The 22,265-nt window shown below is 41.3% G+C and overlaps 1 protein-coding gene across 3 annotated transcripts in view; it reads left to right on the top strand.

Moving 5' to 3' along the window:
- Nucleotides 1-22,265, top strand: part of TFEC (transcription factor EC) — a 327,748-nt gene that overhangs the window by 178,150 nt on the left and 127,333 nt on the right. For all 3 annotated transcript variants that reach the window (XM_078674359.1, XM_078674360.1, XM_078674361.1), the window contains exon 3: nucleotides 13,589-13,684. In XM_078674359.1, the coding sequence (XP_078530485.1) occupies nucleotides 13,589-13,684 (96 nt within the window). The remainder of the gene's footprint in view (nucleotides 1-13,588; nucleotides 13,685-22,265) is intronic.

Below are 22,265 nucleotides of genomic sequence, written 5' to 3' on the forward strand. Positions count from 1 at the left end.
TGGTTCAGATACAGGGACCAGGTTGGACTCGGTGAAGAGTTTAATCTTCAGACTTCACGTCCACATGGGGAGCCTCAGCAGGACCTTCACTTTGTCAGGGCTGTGAGGATTCCATTGTCAGCACAAGGAACAGGTCTCCATTGGGACTTTGCATTTGTGGTTGACACGGGTAGTCACTGCATGATGTGAGGAGCAGATTGTCGTGGGAGCTTCGCATTCACGGGTGTTGTAGACAATTATTTATTCACGCAAAGAGTCCACTTGTGGATGCGAGGAGCCAAAAACTTCTGGATTTTCATGCTCTGATACCAGCCAAGTGTCCTGGACCTGGGGAGGCACCTCTTGGTGATCAGGACTCACTCAAGCAGAGGCAAGTAGTAGGGCTTAGACAGGTCCAGGTAGTGCTGGTCTTCTGGGCAGTTTTAGGAAGGTATCTCAAAACTTGTGTTGTCTCTCTAGCCCAAACAGGACGTCAGCTAACTGACCCTTTGAGTAACTTCTGGTGAGCCTGGGTTCACAGTAAGCATGTCCAGTCTTCCTTCTTCAGGCAGCAGGCCACTCCTTTTCCTAAATCTTTCCCAGATCCAGGAGTTTCCGGATGAGAGGTTCAGAAGGTGATATTTCTATACGCATTGCAAACCTGTGGGTGGGGGATGCTTCCTTTGTCTAAACTTCCCTCTTTCTTGAGTTCAGCTCTAAACTGTCTATTGCATCAAAGAGGCAAGCAGCCCTTGGAGTGAGCTGTGTTTGTCAGTGGCAGACATCCTTGGAACTCAGAATGATGGGGGACATAGCCCTCATGCTACCTTTTGAAGTTCAGGAATGCTTAGTACAACACCCCAGGACATCCTGCTCAGGAGAGAAACACCCTGCCCCACAACCAAAGCTCTTTTGCGTCAGGTTCCTTTGTGTATGCTGGAAGCAAGCATCTTTGAAGTGTAAGTGTAAGTGTGGCAGAGGAAATTTCAGCCCCCAGACATTTTGGCAGGATGACTCATCCTGCCCCTACCTAGTCCCGTCTTTGTGTCACGGTCTGGAAGTAAAACACAACCTTCCATGGGAGAGTTATTTACAGTTATGTGACTGTGGACACTGGTAGAAAGGCACAAATGGTTTAGGCCGAAAAATGCCCGTTTTCTAAAAGTGGCATTTTCAGTAAAGTGACACAAAATATGGTTTTACCATTAAGGAGGAGTTAAAATTGCAACTGGAATAGTTGAATGAGCATTTCTCTATATGTCCCTACACTAAAATTATCACTTATTGAGTGAAATAGGATAACCAAGTTTTAGTGTGTGGGAAAGATAGCCTTACTACTCTGAAAAACAACTTTAAGAGTTTTTTTTGCAAATCTATTTTATTGATTTTGTGTTTTTATCTCAAACAATACATTTATATAAGTAGTGTCAGACTTTTTTGGTTAGTACAGTTGTTGTGGAACATATCTGGGCCTGTGGAACACAGTAGAAGGACTAAACTTGTGCAGAGAGATGCCAAGAATTGGGCCTGGTCCAACCTGAACCCAGGATTCAGAATTGGACCTCTGTTAAGCTAAAATAACACAACAGCTGCAAGAAGCTAACCTTTCTGAAGAGCGCAGTTGACCAGTTCCAACTGAGACTGCCCTGGACCCTCTTTGTGGCTTCCCCTGTAGTAGGTCCCAACACCAAGTGGTGTCCCTATGGTCCCGGGCCCTTGGTTAAGGGTCAGACTGTTCTCCTGCTGCCTACCCTTTAAAGCTGGGATTTAGAAACTTTTTCAAGGGTTTTTGTATTGACATCCGTCCGGAGACCGATACCAACCTAAAAGGTAATCCGATGAAGGAATGCGTCCATTGGGCCAAATATTTGGGTTGCTTCCGCTCCATACTTTTCAAAAAGCAGCAAATCTGTTTTGGTGGACATTGTAGAGAAGGTATCTAACTTCTTGGACTCCTGTTCAGGCTCAGCTTGCAGACTTGTCCCCACTGGAGAAATTCATGCCCCAAAATAGTGACTAAGGGCCTCATTTGGATCTTGGCGGATGGCTTACTACATCACAATGGTGATATATATCCCATCCGCCGAAATATTAAGCCCATTATATCCTATAGGATTTATATTTCGGTGGACTGGATATCCGTCATCGTGAGGTGGAGTAACCCATCTGCCAAGATCTAATTCAGGTCCTAAGACTAAAGGTGGAAATCTTCACTGGGCGAAGGTGCCAAATGTATACTGCCTTTGAGGAACCATCCTTGAGCATGTCAAAAGTCAGCTGCTTTGGTAAGATTTTGTCCACTGTCTTGTTTAACCCATCTCTGACATAGCCCGCTGCATTTCTACGCTGAGGATTTTTGACTGCCATTTCAAAGACTAGATGAGAAGGTAAAATGTCAGACCAGGTCAATCCTGGTCTCTGTATCTATTGCAGTCAGCCTTAACTTTTAACTTTGACCGAGTCTTGTGTAACCATTTATCTGCAGTTGGAGCTTTGTGCTATTTGGTGCTAAAACTTAATTCAAAGTTTAAAAACTCATATCTCGGGTTTCCTTTATGGATTATTTTTCATTTTGGTGTCTATTTGTGCAATACAATTGTCTCTATTCTTATAAGTTGGAGTGGAATATATATTGTGTTGTGTTTTCTTCATTTTAATTGTTTTGGTGCTGATAAATGTTTTACATATTTCTCCTAAGTTAAGGCTGTCATCTCTGTGCTATAGATACCAAGGGTTGAGCTCCGATTTAAATTATTGAGACCTAACTGGACATAGTACAGAATTGTGTAATTTTTACATGGTGAGGACTCACATCCCCTCCAACTAATAATCCACATTCCCACATGCAGAATCATACAGTTTCTGCTAAACCTACAATTTGTTCACATTCTCGTACAGGGAATATGTTTGCACAATACCAATAAAATCTGTTACTTTTGGCTATATTTATACATAGACTAAGAGAGCACAGGAAATACTAAAGGGTTATTTATAGAAAATTTGCTGAATGGTTTAATTATGCCAGCTTTATCACCTGCTGAAACCGTTTATTTCTATAAAAAATAGAGATCGGAACCTGCAAACTGTACTTATGATAAAGGCATGAATCCGATTACGGTTAAGGATCTCTACAGCCTTTAAAAGACATTATGGTGACGGCCCGCAAAGCATATGTTTTTGCTAACCCTAATTTAACATATACTTATCACCTGTTGGAATTAACGTAATGTGATGAATGGGAAATGGCTTTCTACATACCTTTAGGGCAGTTTGAATATTGGGATGTGCAATGCACTTGAACATGTAGGTTTGGTGGAATGTGCAACATCATTGTTCTTGCTAACCTGAGAAGTGTAAGTTTTAGAATAGAAAAATGTAGTATCTTGAATGCTTTTTGCCTTTCAGTGGCTTCTAAGATCGTAAGGAGGTCTCAGTCATTGTGGATTGGACTTCAACTAAGGAGTTTCTTTGGATTCGCCAATGTTATAATCAATTTATAAATTTTGCCCAAATACTGACATAACTTGTGTTTTGAATAAGGAGAATATGAAGATAGATTGTTGCTACTGCAACCAAAACGAAAAGATTTCAAATACGCTTAAACTAATGTTTACTCAAGCTCCATTATTATGTAATCCTGATACATCGTTGAAAATCTTTTTGTGGAAACAGATGCCTCTGAAAGAGCATTAGAGGCAGTTCTATTACAAGAACAAGAAGATGGTGGACAAGAACATCCTGTCTTTTCTTTACTTGAAAGAGAACTCATAGCCATGAACACAACTTGTTCAGAGAAGAGATATCATTGATGGGGACTAGAGAATTGACATAGGAATTTCCAGTGTTTATCATATCTTCAGTGCAGAAATATCCATCAAGCCAGTGGCGCATTTTTGTTTGCAGAGTACACTTTCACTTTCACATATAATCCTGGTTCAAGGGTGTGCTGCCTGAAACCTTACACCATAGTTATTCAGAATCGTCCACTTAGTTTTAATCAGCCTATAATTCCTCATCACCGACTGGGTGAAATAGTTCAGTTGTTCTTACGAAAAGTTAAGATGCGTCCAGAACAGATGATGTGAATGTAGATGTAGGTCTACGTATAAAGACACCTTTTGGTCAATGAAATTAATTGCATTACAGGTAACAGGATATTTTGTTTCAACTAAAGAATTACTGCTGGATGTTCTGGAAAAGTGTAATGACTCAGCCAGGCCTGATAGAAAACTAATTTTCATTTAGTGTTTTTATATATTTCATCACCAATTGAAATTATTCTTGAATATCTTATTTGTCTTTTCTTGCTCTGATCTTTTTCTGCCAAAATAAACATCTTCAGTGGGACCTCACTAAACACGTACTCAACTTAGGCTAAACCTTCATGGATACAGCCTGCTGCCTTGTCCTGCTTACAGATCTGACTTCCATTTTGCAGACTAAGTTCACAGGTAAAATCCTGGACCGGGCCATCCCATTTAGTGTCTGCAAGTCCCTGTCTACTGGAACCATAGACTGTCATTGGCACTTTTTGGTGCTATTTTCAATAAAAATAAACACAACTCTTATCTCTGGTTCCATCTATCGGAGTTTTTTTTGCTGTTAAATATAACTAATTTACATCTTGCTCTTCATTAAGCTATATGCTCTGTACCATATCTACCAGTTGGTTGAGCTCAGGGTAATTTAGTGACTTCTTGGGTTCAATGTGATGGGATAGTATATTATTCCTTGAGGTGAGTGACCAACCATCCAAATAATTTTAACTTTCTACATCTATGTTTTAAGGACCAGAGATTATTGCATGGTTTGAACGCTAAATAAAGAGTACCTGGACATGCTCTCTCTGGGATCCACCATCAGCTTCACATATAGTACATTATAAATGTAGCTTCACCATATTGACAGCTTTCGATATGTAGACTTATGTACCACTGCATTGGGGAAAAGCATTTTTGCAAATACTGTGGTTCACAACAGGAATCAACATGAGCTTGCTTCACTGTCTGTCTCTCCAGCTTGTCTGGGTAAACCAGGTGAGTGATCAACTGCAATTATTGACCAAGAGTGTTTGTCAGGTCACTTAGAGTGGCATAGTAACTGGGGTGGAAGATGAAGCATTATATTGTTGGGTTATGCTTACTTGTAGGGCATGGGTTTAAGAACATACCACAACCTTCCAATGATTCCCATATTTATCTAGAAGGCTATAGAACAGACAGGAGTGAGATGAGTGGTGGATGATTTCCAATAAAACTTCAATAACTTTGAAAGGATCAATGTTAGAGCTAAATATTAAAGAAGCATAGTCTACCACATTAGCCTCTTCATGCATGGGAAGTACCTCCTGTAGTACATTATACATATATTTCAAGCCATTTACAGTAGGAAAGTGGATTATTAATAGGTGAAGGTAATAACCTTCAGCTAGCAATAATTCCACAATCACTAATAGGTCCAGTCAAGTCTCAATAAATTAATCCTTGCTCAACTCTTGGTAGCTTGACAAACAAGCAGTCAGGCTTAACTCAGGCGACAGGTATGTGTATAGCATTTAATATCACCAAAACAGAAAATAGGTAAAGGACACAGCACAAAAAAATCCAACACCACTTTATTACAATAGAGAATAGTGTTATCTTCAAAACAACACCAACATGACAAACATCCAATGTAGGGAACTAGAGATATGAATTTGTAAAGATTAAATGAGAAATTGTGCATTCTAGTTTAAAAAAAAAGCCACTCATGGCTATCTGGTCATGCTGACCGGGATAAAGTCAAAGATTGAGGCCGTCTGCGATGGAGCACGGGTCAGATAGGTTAAAGGCTAGTTGCTGGTCAAAAGTTTGCATTCAAACTTAGGGGCTGATTACGATTTTGGCGGTGTTGCATTAGTCCCATGGCGGTGCATTTTCAAAGAATCATATCTGAGCCTTAGAACGGTACCGTAATGGGAGCACCACAGCAGGTTCCTGCACAGCAGTGACTGTTAAGTTCATACCATACAGGAACTGGGAGTGCATGCATACAGGGGGGCACAGCATATGCACCTTGCATTTATTTCCTTGCACTGAGGCAACAGGGGGCACTTGGGCAAAAGCCCACATTATCCTCTTGAGAACTAATTATTGAAGGGAAAGGTAGCATGGGAGGTTTCAGCATCACCATTACACTTTTCATTGGGGGCTCACCGCCATGAAAACTGGCGGAAAGGAAACTCCTAATATTCTTGGTGGTGCCACAGCGGCACCACTAGAATATTGCGGGCCTCAGACCACTACAAGACTGCCAAGGATCTGTGCTCCTTTGCGGTAACAGCAGTCCTATGGCGGTCTAATCCCCAACTCATAATATAGCGGTCAGACTACCGGTGTGGTAGCCGCTGCACCACCACAGAGGATTTGGTGGTCCATCGTAATCAGTCCCTTAGTCTTTTTCTTGGAGCTTATCTGTCATCAATAGACATGTCATCGGGTCCTCAGGATTCTCAAATCTGAAGTTTGATTCGACATTTGGCGTTGCAGCGCGCGCAATGTAATTCATTTTATTTATTTATGTACTTATCTCCATTAGGCCATATGCCGGAGTTTACTACCCCCCCCCCCACCCTGCCCTTCCACTCCCCCACCCTGCTCCTCCTCTCCCCCATCCCGCCCCACCATCCCGCAGCACTCCCTCCAGGAGCTGCCACAGTAATTATGCTCCGTGACCTTACCTGCTTTTCCCCTCAGGTGTTGTCTATGACGGCACACATTGTGATGTCAGATCACAGTTAAGCGGCTATCGCATTTGTTTATAATAGGTGACTGGGTGAGTCACCAGTCACCTATTATAAAGAAATTAAAGGTAGGCTGTTAAACAGGAATTGCACAATCCCAATTATTATAAACACTTATATTCTGTGGACTGATTTTATGAGGTGTCCTTGTCAGGTCTCCCATAGGCCTTTCACAAAACATGCCCTAATGTACACAATTGTGTATTGATACTCTGTGTACCATTTATTTTTTTAAGCTAATTTGATTGGAAGCAGCAGTTAATTTATCTGGGAGTTCATTCTGTCATTGCACTCACTTAGGCAGGTGTTAGATACTTAAGAAGTCATTTAAGTTGACAAGAATATAACATTGACCATATTGTCGTAGAAGTAGTACTTCTTGTTCATAAGATCTTTGTTATGGCAAAATGATTAGTTTAGGGGAAACAATGAAGCACAGTCTTTGAACGAACACTAATTATCTTACCTGAAAGAGCATTGCTATTTCAGAATTGATCAATTCTCTGCAGGTAATTTGTTGCAAATGCGGCTCTTCTTATGACCTACCTGGAATAATTGTCTAGGCGTATCAAAGAAAATAGGTGTTTGAGAATTCAGGAAATTCCTAACTTCACTGAGCCCTGCTAGCACCTCACACCATACACAGCCTCTTTCTCACCAGTTTCTATTTTAATATTCGTGGAAGTCGTTTTTATTTGCCTGCTGTTTATTAATGAAGTTTGTGTAATTTTAACTTTGTGCTGCTGCTTTTCCTACTTGCTACTGCACCCTGGGCCGACCCCGTCCGCCGTGGCTGACGTGCCGTTTGAGCAGAGGGTCGACCCTTTCAACTCTGCTCACTTCCGGAAGGACGCGGTCTAGTCGTCCTCTGGAAATACTTTATTTAAATCCATGTCGGTGCGGGCGCGCAGTGGGCACGCCGCTGGCTCGCCAAAGGCATGCTTAAGGCAAGCCCATCTGTGCCCGTCCGTGCCTGGCCCATGCCAAGTGCCCTAAACACTGGTCGAATGGCTTTCCAACCAGTCAGGTACTCTGCGCAAGAGCTACATTCCTTCAATGATATGAAGGTGAATTGTTTTGTGGTAAGGCCTAGGGATAGCATTACCTGTGGGGTATGTAGGCTTTCACTTCCACAACAGAAAAAAATTGCTGCCCTTGAACTTTATCAAAATATCATGACGCATGATTCCAACACCTCTTATGAGAAGTCTACGCCTCATGGTGGTCTTGTTAATGCTAGATCCTTGGGAAAGCATAAATATGAAGTAGTATACTCTATAGAAAACATGGGGTTGGATATTCTTTTTATAACTGAAACTTGGGCAGATGGTGCTTCAGATCCCGATTTTGTTACTGCTACCCCTGTGGGTTTTAGAGCGATTAGAGTAGATAGGCCTTTGAAAAGTGGCGGTGGAGTGGCGATTATCTTTAGGGAACACCTCACAGTTACTTATCACCCTGTCTCCACTCCCTCTTACGAGGCTCTGCAATTTAGGTTTGAACTTGGTTCGAAAATGACATTCAAAGGGGTATTACTGTATCACCCACCAGGGATGAGAAATACTTTTTTAGCAAATCTTGATACCCAGCTTGAATCTACTTTTTTAAGTAAGGATTTTACCATTCTTGGAGATTTTAACTTCCATTTGGAAGACACAGGCAATAGAGAGACAGCTATGCTCTTAGATTCCTTAGGAGCTGTAGGACTTGTTCAATTAGTGGTATTTCCCACGCATGAGGCCGGTCATATGCTGGATGGTGTCTTCTCATCAGCCCATGGACTCATAGTGAAAGACATCCTCCCTTTGTCATGGTCTGACAATTCTCTTATTAAGTTTAGTCTTCCTTGTAGTATGGGTGGGCAGGCGAGCAAAGTGGATAAAACTGTCCTTCGCACTCATTTGCAAGCTTCAAGCCCTCAATTTCAGGACCAGGTGGATGTAGCTGTCACCAAATACACTAACTGGATTTCTGAGGCAGTGAGTGCTGCAGTTCCTATAAAAAAGCTGTTGGTAATAGGACTATCCCGTGGGTCCCTTGGTTTTCTGATTTACTTCGTAAGGAAAAGCAAAATTGTCGCCGCTTAGAACGTCGCTGGCGAATAAATTATTATGAGTCAGATAAACAAGCCTACAAAACAGTCTTAATGAACTATAAAAAATTACTTATTGTAGAAAAGAGAAACTACTTTACTCAACCGATAGAGTTAGCTAACAACTCCTCTAAGGAACTGTTTTCGGTCATCAATAAACTCACCCTGCCTGCTAATGCTGGAAAAAAGGGTAATCATAAATGTTGTGATGACATTGCGACAACCTTTAAATCAAAAGTGCTGGATATCTTTAAAGCCTGTAAGGATGGACCAGGGCCTTGTGCTTTGTCCGAGACTATGACCCAGACCCCCACAAAAACACCTTGCTGAATTTTTCCCCTGTGTCCTGGGAAGTAGTGGGAAAGTGTAAAACTGAAGCCAGATCTGGATCTCCATTGGACCCATTTCCTCCAACTCTTTTGAAAGAGTTGGGTGATTTGGTGAGTCCTGGGCTAGTGCAGATTATTAATCTTATGTTTGATTCTGGCATCTTTCCCACCAGTTGGAAGGAGATCTCTATCCTTCCTTTATTAAAAAAGCCAACGTTGGATGCCACAAACCCACTGAACTATCGACCCATTGCTAGATTACCCGTACCAGCCGAGATAGTTGACAAAATTATGAACATTCAACTGTCACAATTTATCAGGGAGAATAGTTTGCTGGATCATTCCCAGTTTGGTTTTCGTAAGGAACACAGCACAGAAAAGGCGCTTATTAATGCGACCGAAGAGATCAGAACGGTGATGGATGCAGGAGGCACAGATGCTCTTGTGCTCCTCCATCTATCAGCCGCTTTTGATACGGTGGACCATGTTCTCTTACAACACCGGCTGAAAAAGTTGGGAGTGGATGGAATGGTGTTGGCTCATCTGTCCTCTTTCTTAACAGATCGGAGATCAACGGTATCACTCGACGGTTTCAATTCGGCCCCTTACATTCCACCATGTGGAGTCCCCCAGGGCAGTTCGTTGAGCCCCTCCTTGTTCAATATATACGTCTCCAAACTGGCCCCATTGATCCGGGAATTTCGATTTAGTCTGACATGCTATGCCGATGACACCCAGATTGTGGGAGCAACTTATAAACATCAAACCTCTCCTTTTCAGCAGTACCAAAACTGCATCACTGCTATCAACAACTGGATGACTGCTCATTGCCTCAAGCTTAATTCCGATAAAACGGAAGTTCTGCTTTTTGGCAATATGCAGCCTTTCTGGAGCGATCTATGGTGGCCGGCTGAGATAGGTGCCCCCCCAAACCTGTGGCAAAAGTAAAAAATCTAGGGGCAGTGATTGACAATAGACTATCGCTTTGTCAACAGACTAATGCCATTTTTTCTGCCTCATATTTACTTATAAAGAAAATAAGGAAGATTCTTCCTTACATTCCGCAGACACTAAGAAAACAGTAGTCACGTCTCTCATTCAATCCAAATTGGACTACTGTAATGGGCTGTATTTGAACGCCCATAAGCAGTGTCTAAAGAAGCTCCAGATGGTACAAAATTCAGCAGCGCGTCTTCTGCTCAATCTTCCCCGGCATAACTCAGTCTCTAATGAAATTAGAAATCTCCATTGGCTGCCGGTACCTCAGCGCATTAAATTTAAGGCATTGTGTCTTGCCTATAAGGCATTAAATCACTCTTGCCCGGCGTTTCTACAGAATCTTTTTGCTTGGTACCAACCTACCAGACCTCTTCGGGCAACTGGTGCTAAGCTTTTCCCAGTGCCTAGAATTCAGACTTCACACTGGGTGGCCGTGGCTTCTACTACGGGACATCAAAACTTAGGATCTCGCTTCCATTTGATCTTAGGAATGCTAGTTCCCTAACTTGCTTTAGGAGAAATTTGAAAACCTGGCTGTTCCAGGGCTAGGTGCACTGCAGGTCAATGTGGTCCAAGACACCATGAGGTATTCGTGCGCTTTTATAAATGTTATTAACATAACATAACATATTTCGATCACCTAAGACTATTACTTAAACAGATATAACTTTGGTGGAAAAAAATTGGTTCTGGATTCTGTGAGCGAATATGCTACAAGTAAGTTTCAGGATTCCTTTTGTAAGTAGCCGTTAAAAAAAATCAAGAAGAAGAGGGGCCAAAGGGTAGCTTAGATTAATATTGACTCATTTTTTAGCCAGGCTGTCACAATGTTTACCCAGTATGTTTAAGTGATCAGTCATCACATTGGGAAGTAGGAGTTTATTTCTGCCGACTATGGCTCAGTACTATAGGTTTAGTAAAATAATTTTGTCTTAAACTAAAATGTGATTGAACACTACATTTGGTTTAACAACTTTTAAATAGGTGTCTATAAATCTTTATATGTTGCAGTGTCCTCCATTTACAAAAGCATATTTCAAAGCCTTTTGCACGAGCCCACTGGCACTGGTTACTTCCCATTACCATCTGCATTTCAATATAAAAGTAGATGATACCCAACTCCACATAACTCTGGGCAGTTATGATCTCAAGAAGTGGAAGATCAGTAAATTGTTGAAGCATGTACATCTCTGGATGAAGGAGGAATACTCCTGTATGAAGATAAATGACAATTCTCAAAGTTTACATTTCTTTAGGTAATGGCTTATGGTTCATTTGCCGTAAGAAACTACGAACTGCCCCGTCGCCAGCACATATAGCACAGAATTTTGGAGTATGGGTGGTGGAAATAAAATGTTTTCTTTCCAAATGACCAAAGTAGCTTAAAATACCAACCTCTTCCTCATGTTAATGTGACTGTGAAATCTCCTCAACATACTAAACTTCTCAGGTACTTGATGATGTGGAGATCGAAATATGGTAACATTGTTTAATATGCAGCCTTAAAAAACAGATCCTGACTCTATGTATACTGTGACACAAAGGTTCCACAGCCTGTTTCAACCTAAACAAATGATTTCACATCAGTTCGGTGATCAAAGACCTTCACTCGCTTCTGGAAATGCAAAGAATAAACTTCAATCCGCTCTACACTGTTTCCCAACTTTGGAGTGATACAGACATGGAGAAGTTTGAATTCAAAGGTCTACTACTAAACAACAAATGTGTTATTCAGTAAAGCAAACCTAAATCACCCACAAGTCAAATATGGCCACAGGTTTCATAGAGTGACACCGAGGTGTAATTGGGTACACAAACCTGAGTTTTTCTAAGTCCAGACCTCAGACTTCTCCCACATCTGCAGTACTTAAGAACAGCTTTGTCAGCATGGCCTCCTCCACATCCTACTGTGAAGCTACCAGAATTATCTCTCCCCTCAAAAATAGTGGACCACAATGTTTGCTATTTGACTGTTTCCAAGGTTAGCATTGTGGCAGCTGAACATACATCATATCCATGATCCATCATTTATTCAGATATTTCCATCACCAGTAGCAATTTACAAAACAAACAAATAAAGCAATTCACAGATCTTCTAACCTAAAACGCAAGGTGGCACCATTCAGGTGTGATAGTGTGTATTACGAATCCCAAGTGACACAGCATTCTACAGCGTAACAGTAAGTATTTCACTGATGAGCATGCTCGAGCTGTCGATTACTTAGGGAATGGCAACTAAGGATGTGCAATGCTTTTTTCACCAGAAACGTTTTGTTAAGGTCTTTAATTTTGCTTTTCCCAAAGATTACCAATTTACCTTGACTGAACACTGCAAGACCCTTCTCACCTCACTGAAAGATACGTTTCATATTAATTGACCCCGACTAAGCTTGAAACGTGGACAGAATTGTTCTTTGTTTAGCAACGTTTTTCTGTGAACATCGTCAAATCTTGCACAGAAAAAAAATGTTTTTCAGGGGTTACATTTTATAGAGATGAAACGGTTTCTGCTAAATAAGGATATTTGTGACATAATTTGCTTCAAAATCCAGGATTTTCATGTGGAAGTGAATAATCAAAAAAATCTGCGACCTTGGAAATATTTCAATAGACCTAGCTTCGCTGTTCAGTTTGCTGCACCATTGGCCTCAGTGAAGGCGCAACAGCATCTCAGAGCACCGCACCTGCCAGTTGCCTGCAACGCACATTCAAGATTAAGGACAGGCTACATCACCCCTTCCCCCGCCCCCCCCCAGCAAGAAAACAATTACAAGTGACCAGAACCACGTCAAATGCTACGCATGGTCAGCTATTACTTCAGAGTAACAATTGTCACAATTCTTGAAAGGAACACCTCCTGTTAATTTTAGAAGAGAGTTTGATATTTACCACAGAAACGTTTAATCCTACATTTAGAATATCTTTAAAGAAAGCACACGACTACTCTAAGTCAATCACACACAGACATAACGTAAAATACCATGACCCTACATAGGTTTCATATTACAGAATAATGCCTTTTTGTTGTTGTTTTTTAACATTGCGAGCATTTCACTCTAGGTTGCCGACAGGATTAGTCGTAGGGTTTCTTATTTACTGCAAGCCACCATACTGTGGCTACAACGCCATTCAAATTCAATCCCATCTTGGCTCTGTTCAACCATGAAGCCTCTTTTAAAGTATGACAAATAAACTCAGCCCCGTTGAGTCAATAATTTAGCAACTCTCTCCTCTAGAATGGTGTTTAATATTAAGCTCAGCCTGCAGATGTCATTATGTTTTTGCAGTAATTTTTATGGCACTTCTGTACTTAAATTTCCTTTTCTAATTTTAAATCACCAAGGCTAGAAGTTAACTCTTTCATTAATAATGATAATACATTATTCTGAAACTAATTTCTTTTATTAGATGGAGGACGTTATTGATGACATAATCAGTCTGGAGACATGCTTTAACGATGAAGGATTAGTTTGTGCGGAGCCTGCACTCCTGATACCCAGTAATGTGAGTATTTCTTTGGAGTTTTCTTGTTAACAGTTACAATGGAAGACGATATAGAAGAGTATATAGTAAATAAAAAGAGCTTATTTATTCATAACGCTATTCAGTCTTTTAATTAGAGCAGTTTTACAAGGTTAAATCATTTGGCTGTTGGTTGTACATTTATCAAACTGTTCCATCGTGTGCCGATTCAGAAGATCTGAATTCGGTTTCTAAAACGCAAATCGTTTTTCCTGTACCTCAGTTACAGAGACGTGAGCAAAACGTGTGCGAATCAGACTCGCAGGATATTTAAGGTCTCTGGCTAACAAGAAAATGAGGCTTGATAAAAATGAGTAAAAAACATTTTAAAATCAAGCTTTACTAAAAATGGTACAATTGGGTGAAACTATTTATTAATAATTTTAGCTAAGTAAAACATGTACTTTGATGTATCATGCACCTCAAAATGACAGTTGGATGAACTCAAATATTATTCCAGTGAATGTTTTATTCACAGATTTCAGAGGTGTGCTGTGATCTGTTTGCACTATACACACGCAAACGTCATGTAAGCATGCATTTGTTCGAAACTGTTTAAATGAATCGAAGTACAGATGTGAATGTGTGTTTTGAATGGTAACAACTTGTAATCCGTCCACTTTAGTAAGCTCACTTGCACATTTAATGAATGAAACGAAGGCTACCAATTCACCCTAATGGCTTATTTGTCCAGTATGAAGATTTACATGTAAAGTTGTCCGATGATAAGTGAAAATAGATTAAACCAAGGGTTACAAATGTCACGACGCAGATAGATAATGAAAAAGCTAACTTTTGTCTAAAATTTGGAGACTGCAAAAAAAATGTAAAATGTTACAATGGAATAAATGTATTTATCATACCTGACATGACTCATACTGGAAACAGAGATGTTTTTCCAAGGGACAATATGAACACGTGATATGTTAAAAGTAGGGTGTGTGGAAAACAGTGTTCATTTGTTTCCAAGATTTCACAAAATTCCATTACTTTTTCATAGGATAACATTTATCTTGCACGACTTTTTTCAAGTGTGCTTATGCTTCGCATAAAAAATCATCGTGAAATACTGGCTGAAGTCTGCTTCAAGCACAAAATGTTTCTCAGTGAAATATTTTCTGTACAAATATCCCTTGTACAGAAACTGTTCAAAACTGAGTCATGTAATATTTTGACACACATTGCGAATACTGCGGAACGCGAAATGTATGAATTTTGCCAGCATAATTAAAATTTGCCAAGGCCTCCGTAAATGAGATGTAGTGCAAAACCTTAATGACACAAAGTCAAATTTAAGCTTTAAATATGAAACTTACCGTAGACCCTTTTAGCAGACCAGGGAAGACATACAGAGACTTTACTCTGGCGTAAAGAACCAAGGTAAATATGTTACATAGTTTGTGCGGATTTCTTTTCCCCCCCAAAAAATGAAACTTATTAAAATTGGAAGAACGGAAGGAAATGCATTGTGACACAATATGTAGCTCCTAAATTACTTATAAATCATTAAAAAAGATTACTAGGTGCATTCAAATCTAAGAATAAGTCCTTTGAAAGCATTAAAAAAATGTGCAAACTAATTCTGCACTATTTTGGCTTCATGTGTGTTAATAAATGAAAGAAGTTTTTCTTTTCTCTGACTAAGATAAACTCTTGGTTAAAACCCTAATCACTGATTTAGTCCTGGTACCCTGGAAAAGCCTTTTACCTAATTTCACCCATGACTCATTCTGCCCCTTGACAAAAGACTGAATTTCACCGTCATGGTCACCCTTTCCTCTTCTTTACCATCCTTCAGACTGCAGGCCACTTGACTTTTAATTAATAACAGAGCCCAATTATAGATCTCTCCCTGCTCCACAATTCTATCAATGGAGCCACCCCCCCACATCACAGTTCATCCGCTTTATTTACCACTACAATCCCCCATCTCTCACTTCCTGTACCTGTTTGCAGCACCTAAATTGTCTTGTGAGGTACCTAGAAGCCAGACAATCACCCTCTTCATGGTTCCTTACTTTTAAACACTGACATCGATGACAATTGTTATATCATAATTGTTTACACTGTCAGTCGCCCTCAATAGCACCACTAATGTTGGGTTCTAATTAATAAGAATGTGACTACCTGCCACCTTTTGGGTACTGCTGATTTTAAAGTTTTCTCTCTTCCACACCAACCCACTATCCACAGTTTTTCTTCCTAAACTGCCTATACCTGCGTATCATTAGATGAGCTGTGAATGTCATTGTTTTGCAGTTTTGAAAAGCAAGAGCTTGGCCCAAAAATATCATAGAACTTTACAAGTATGATTACATTGCTCGAGCTCGATTGTTTTTGTTTTTTCAGTTTAGGATGTGGTTTTTTAAACTCACAACAGATACATATATGAAATATGATACACAGTATTATACTTCTTAGACAATGCGCCACACTCAACAACAATAGAAATAGCTATTTACTAAACTACAATACAAAGTAAGATCTAATATAATTGCCATTACTTGTTTGTGTAGTGCACTTGATAGTTGCACACATTTATTGTTTGTTGCAGTAAAACAAAAAATTACATTCTGAAATCAATGTAAAAGTTTGCAATGTAAAATATTAAGATAGTGCCTATCGACATCAATGTGTTCTAAACATCTATAGACAATACTAACTTGGTTGGAGGATGCATCCACATTGAGGGTGAGATGCGAGGTGCAGGGAGGTGATGCGCTGGGTTCTGATGCTTAGGATTCATAGGCAATGTGTCGCTGTTGAGCAACGCACTCAGTGATGCATCGTCGTCGAGCCGCAGCCAGTGATACAATTTGATTTGATTTAGAAATTTATAAAGCGCACCGAATGCCCGGGGGCGTCTTGGCGCTGACACAAAAAAATCGACGTCAGAGCACATGCGTGTGTGTTAAATATCTAAAAACGGTTTTAAAGATTTTCTGAACATAATGAGGTTCGGACTACTTTTGATCGTGATAGGTAGACTGTTCCAGAGTTTAGTCACTCTTACCAAGAAACATTTGCCACCCCAACGAACTTGTTTGAATCTGGGTGCTTGCAGCAACTTGTGACTGACCGATCCAAGATTCCTAGCAGGAGCATAGTATTTTTTTCTGGATGTCAGATAGAGTTGACCTCTACCGTGAAGTGCATTAAATGTAATGCATAATGCCTTGAAAGCTATTCTTTTTCGAACAGGCAGCCAATGGAGTGCCACTAGTCGCTGAGCCACTGGTTCATGTCAGGGAATATTTAAGATTAGTCTGGCCGCCGCATTCTGCAGACGTTGAAGCTTGCTTAGATATTGCTTTTGTATTCCAAGATACAGTGCATTGCCATAGTCCAATTTGGATATTGCGAGGGCAATTACCACTGTTTTCAATGACTCTGGGGGAATAAAAGCTCGGATCTTTCTGATCAATTTAAAAGTAACCCAGAACCTGGCTGTAAGAGCATTGATCTGACTATTAAATGTTAGCCGATCGTCAAAAATCACCCCAAGATTTGTAACTTTGAAGACTGGTTGGGGACATTCACCCAGCTCAGAGGGCCACCATGTAGGCGTCCAGCCCAGAGGAATAGTTCCCAAAAGTAAGACCTCTGTCTTGCTACCATTTAATTTCAGACAATTGGCTTGCATCCAGCTATTCACCTTTGACATACAAGTGTTAAAACGGTCTGCCACCTCATTTTCGTTGTCGGTGATTGACACCACAATTTGTATGTCGTCGCAATAGCTGATTACTGAAAAACCATTCTGTCTGATTAAGGCCGCTAAAGGGGCCACATATACGTTGAAGAGCGTAGGGCTCAAGGAAGATCCCTGAGGCACTCTACAATGTAAATTAAAAATTTGTGAGCTGGTACCTCCTACTTCTACTCTGAACGATCGTTCAGTCAAATAGGATAGAAGTAGCTCTAGTGACAAGCTGTGCACACCCAGCTCAGACAGTCTGGAGATAAGGATATTATGATTGACCGTATCGAAGGCCGCCAATAGGTTTAACAACATCAAGGCGGCCTTCCTGCCTCCATCCAAAGACTGCATGAGCTCCTCACTAGCAGTCACCAGGGCCGATTCAGTCCCGTGCCCTTCTCTGAATCCATTCTGAGAATGGTCCAGCAGATTGTTTGAGGAGATGAAGGTGGAAAGTTGGATATTAAGTATTTTCTCCAAAACCATTGCACAGAATGGAATTCTAGAGATTGGACGATAGTGAGTTTTTTTTACCAGAGGAAGCACCGATGCTCCTTTCAATGCCGTTGGAAACTATCTGAGCTGTATAATTCCCCTTAATATATCTGTCAACTGAGTACTAAACTCTTCAGCACACAGTTGATAGATCTTGGGGGGACAAGGATCAGAGGGAGCTCCTGATTTGATTCCTTTAATGGTTTGAAAGATTTGGTCCCTACTGGGTGGGGTGAAAGAAAAATTCGGAGTTTCCATTATGGGGGCAGCGTTAGCATTGAGCTCAATAGGAGTGTTGCAGAAATTGTCATAAATTACTTGCACTTTATCAACAAAAGCCTGATCTAAAATATTACAAAAATCAGCATTATTACTCGGAATCCCTTTCTCGGGGATTTTAGCTAATTTTTTTACCGTCTTAAAGTGTTCTTTACTCGAGTTGTTGGCTACTGCGACCTTGTCCGAGTAGTATCTACTTATTTCGTCTTTAATTCATTTTTTATAAGAGGACAAAGACTGTGCATATTTCTTTTTTGATTCTATACTATAGTTCAATCTCCATTGTTTTCTGTCCTTCGACACAATTGTTTTTGGAGCCTTAGAGTCTCTGAAAACCAAGGTTCAGATGGTATTTTCCTTTTTGTCGAAGAGGTGAGAAGAGGTGCAGCTTTGTTGGCCGTCTGGGTAATCCAATCGCTAAGTTTGTTGACTGCTAGGTCAATGTTTAGCCCTAGGTGCATTCTTTTGGAGGGCGGTATAGAAAAGGCCCCGATCCATTTTATCCCAGTTCCGATAAGAAAAAGATGGAGACGACACAGATTCACTATGTGGTTGGGCAATGTCCTTGAAGCAGGCTATGCACCTGTGGTGATGCGTGGATTTTGAAGACGCAGCACAGAAAACCCACTTCAGAGGGCCCAGGATAGGAGTGACACCATTTGGAAGGGTAGGGCTCACAGACAGCAGAGTCCAGGTGCTGTTGTACGGTTCCTGAAAGTCTTTGATATCCCTGAGACATCAGAACAGGAAGCAAGATGACACGCCCTTGGATTCACTCTGTATTCAAGTGATGTAGGTCCAGTCCTTCTCACCTAGGCAGAGAGGGCAGCGGGCAGGTCAGCACAGCACAAAAGCAATTAGTCCAGAGCAGCAGTCCAACAGAGTGGCAGTTCTTCAGCAGCACAACAGTCCTTCTTCCTTGCAGAGTATCACCAGACAAGAAGTGTATTGAATTGGTAGGATCAGAAGTCAATTTCTTACAAGAAGTGGTGCTTTGAAGTGGGAGTGACTTCAAAGAGGTGTTTTGAAGTGCGCAGAGACCCTCCCTTCCTGCCCTTGCTCCAGAGACCCTCCAGGGTTTAAGCTGTACTTTGTGTGGGAGCAGGGTACATCCCATTCAGTTGTCCAGGATGACCCGTCACAATGTGAATGGCCCGTCAGGCACACCTAAGCATTCTTTGTTTGTGACTGTGTAGAGGGAATGCACAAGGCCAAGCTGCCACCCACCCCAGATGTGTATTGGAGAAAGGCAGCAGGCACTCAGGGCTTAAGAGCAGAAAAATGGCAACTTTCTCAAAGTGGCATTTTTAAAGTTGCAATAATAAATCCAACTTTTTTTGTCATTCCCATTGTGGTGCCATTTATTTAGGACACAGCAATGGGAACGTCAAAAACAAAACTCCCCGGACAGGAGGAAACTCCTAATCTGAAGGGCCATCTGACCACAGCTTTGGTGGTTTGGTGGGGAGGCAGACCTGATTCCCCACCGCCAAAGTCATAATCAAGCACTAAGTGTAAAGGAAGACTTAGGAGGAGGAGCCTTTGTTCCCTAGTCCAACTCCCCAGTCTTGCACCAACCCAGAGTGAAGATGAGCTAGTCCCAGAACCGGTTTAAAGGTATTGAGAAGGAAGAAACTGTTAATTTCCCTAATTCCACCATTGACTCTGGCACCAGAAACTTGGATGGGTAATATTCAGAATAGTCCTCTCATTCATGGTTTGCAAAGGAAGTGTACAACAATGGGAAGATTTGCCCATCACAACTTTATTCTCAATTGGTAGGGAGTGTCCAGGAGTCTATGCCCCCCCACTGGATAGTAAATTCTAGAAAAAAGCTCCTCATCACAGCTCAGCAGAACACTTTTTGGTCCTGCGGAATACCAGAAGAGGATTGGACCTAATGTATGTAACTTGTGTGGAGACCTGAAGGGGACTTTCTCTCTCCTATACCTAGGACTGAGAAGTTACCACCAAGGGTCATTTGGCTCACCCTATGTGTGGTTACAGGGACAGGAAGAATAATTTTTCTAAGTGCTGTCCCCGAGTCCTAGAAGCCTTAGAGGTGGCCAAGAGGAGCTACTCTAGAAAGTCTGAAAAGTTGGGACTTTGAAAATGTTTGGACTTCTCAAGCTGATGCTTCAGTAGGAAGCTGTGACAAAGGTTTCCAGTTCTGAGAGGAATTTGTCAGATCCATCTTCATACTTTCCACACTGGTGGATCTTGAGCTCAAAAAAAGAAACTAGAAATCTGGACCAAGTGAAAGTATGAAAAGTATCCCCCAGATGGGAGGACTTTGACGGCCATAACATTTGAATTTTCCCAATTAGAGCTTTTCCAGCCAAAACCAAATACCTCATTGGAACCTTGACCAACAACTATCTGACTTCAAGAGAACTTGCCTCACTTGAGGATTTTTACTTCCAGTTCAAAGGCAGAAGGAAAAATCTTTGATAGGGATTACCCATTTTGGCCATCGACTTCTTCTCTGTGCCATTCAGCCTGAATTTGCCAATTGTTGGTGGAATAAGCTGGAAGCTGGATTCAAAGCAGGGCTCAATGATGGCAGGTTACTGAAATGCAGGGTCCTGAAGCAGTCATTGACCAAGCCGGGAGTACTGCATGCAGGCGAAGTCCACAGTCCATGCCCAGAAAGGTCTTGATGTTGGTCTCACTGAAGCTTCTACATTCGGACTGAGAAACTTTTTTGGAAGTCGAGTGTCCTTCAGCAGAGCAGACCAGCAAGCTGTGGCCGACCAGTGTTTTGGTGTCAACAGCTGCAGTTTCGACGGCAATACCTTCTCTGTCGATTCTCAAGGCTGAGAGTTGTTGAAAAGTTTCTAAGTCCCAGCTATTGCAGTTTGGGGATGAGCGGAGTACGCTATAACACCAACCAAGAGTCCATGACCTGACCAAATGAGCACCACCTCAGGGTTAGGACTTGTTCTAACAGATGCCAGCAGCGGGTCCAAGCCATGTCTAGTTGGTACTGAGCAGCTGGACAGTTATAGGGAAAAGGCCTATTTAAGCGTGTTTGTGTCCCTGTGACCCAAACAGGAGTCAGCCAACTGATGGTTAGTGTCACTTCTAGGGGCCTGTGATTCAATGAATGCAAGCATATCCAGTCTTTTCCAGTCCTGTATCTGATCTTTGCAGGTCCAGAATTGTTCACAGGAAAGACCTAGTGGATCCACTTTTATGCCCAGTACCAGCCTGCGAATGGAGGACAATCCTTTGTCAATTTTCTTTGCGTCCATTTCTCTCTCCCACTGAGTTTGATGCCAGCCAGGCTAGATCCTCAAAGGGGGGTCAAACCAAGGTGTGAGATTCATCTCACAGTGGCAAGGTAAGTATCTTTTGACGCTTGGGAAGGGACTGGGCACATCCTCCTAGAGTATCGGGTCAAGGAAGGAGTCCCGCTCCCTATTCCAAGGGCTCTTTGTCCACTGTGAAGGAGCTATATACATATCACCACAGGAGACCCATGAGAAATAGATGACAGGCAGAAAAGTTGTTTGATTTAGGCAGGAAAATGACAACTTTATAAAAGGGACATTTCATAAATAGTAATGTTAAGTCTGAATTTACTAGTAAGTTGTATGTAATCTACTATCAAAATGAAACCCTGGAGCCATTTTTCTAGCCACTCTCAAATTGAATTGTGGCACTTATTACTTATAATCATGTAAACAAGTATCAGCTTATGGAAGAGCCAGTCTAGTAAAAAGTTACATTTTGTCACTGCCAGGACATGTATTACATTAAATACGGATGTGCTGCTTTTAAACCCAGAACTTTGGGCATTTAGAGTCTATCTTAGGGGTAACTTACAAGTATTAAAAAGGAATGTTTACGCCTGGCGCGAAAGGTTTATTTTGCCAGGCCGAAATGGCATCTTAAATAATATATTCAGGCTGCAATGACAGGCATAGAGACTTGTTTTACAGTGCTACTTTAGTGTGTGACACAATGAATGCTGCAGGCAATTAGAATTCAATTTACCAGCCCTGGGTACAGGTAGAACCAAATACTAGGGACCTATAAGTAAATTAATGATGCCAATCTGGAGTATAACATTTTTTACATATTTGA

Source organism: Lissotriton helveticus, chromosome 1_1 (genome assembly GCF_964261635.1).
Source record: "Lissotriton helveticus chromosome 1_1, aLisHel1.1, whole genome shotgun sequence".
Taxonomy (NCBI): Eukaryota; Metazoa; Chordata; class Amphibia; order Caudata; family Salamandridae; genus Lissotriton; species Lissotriton helveticus.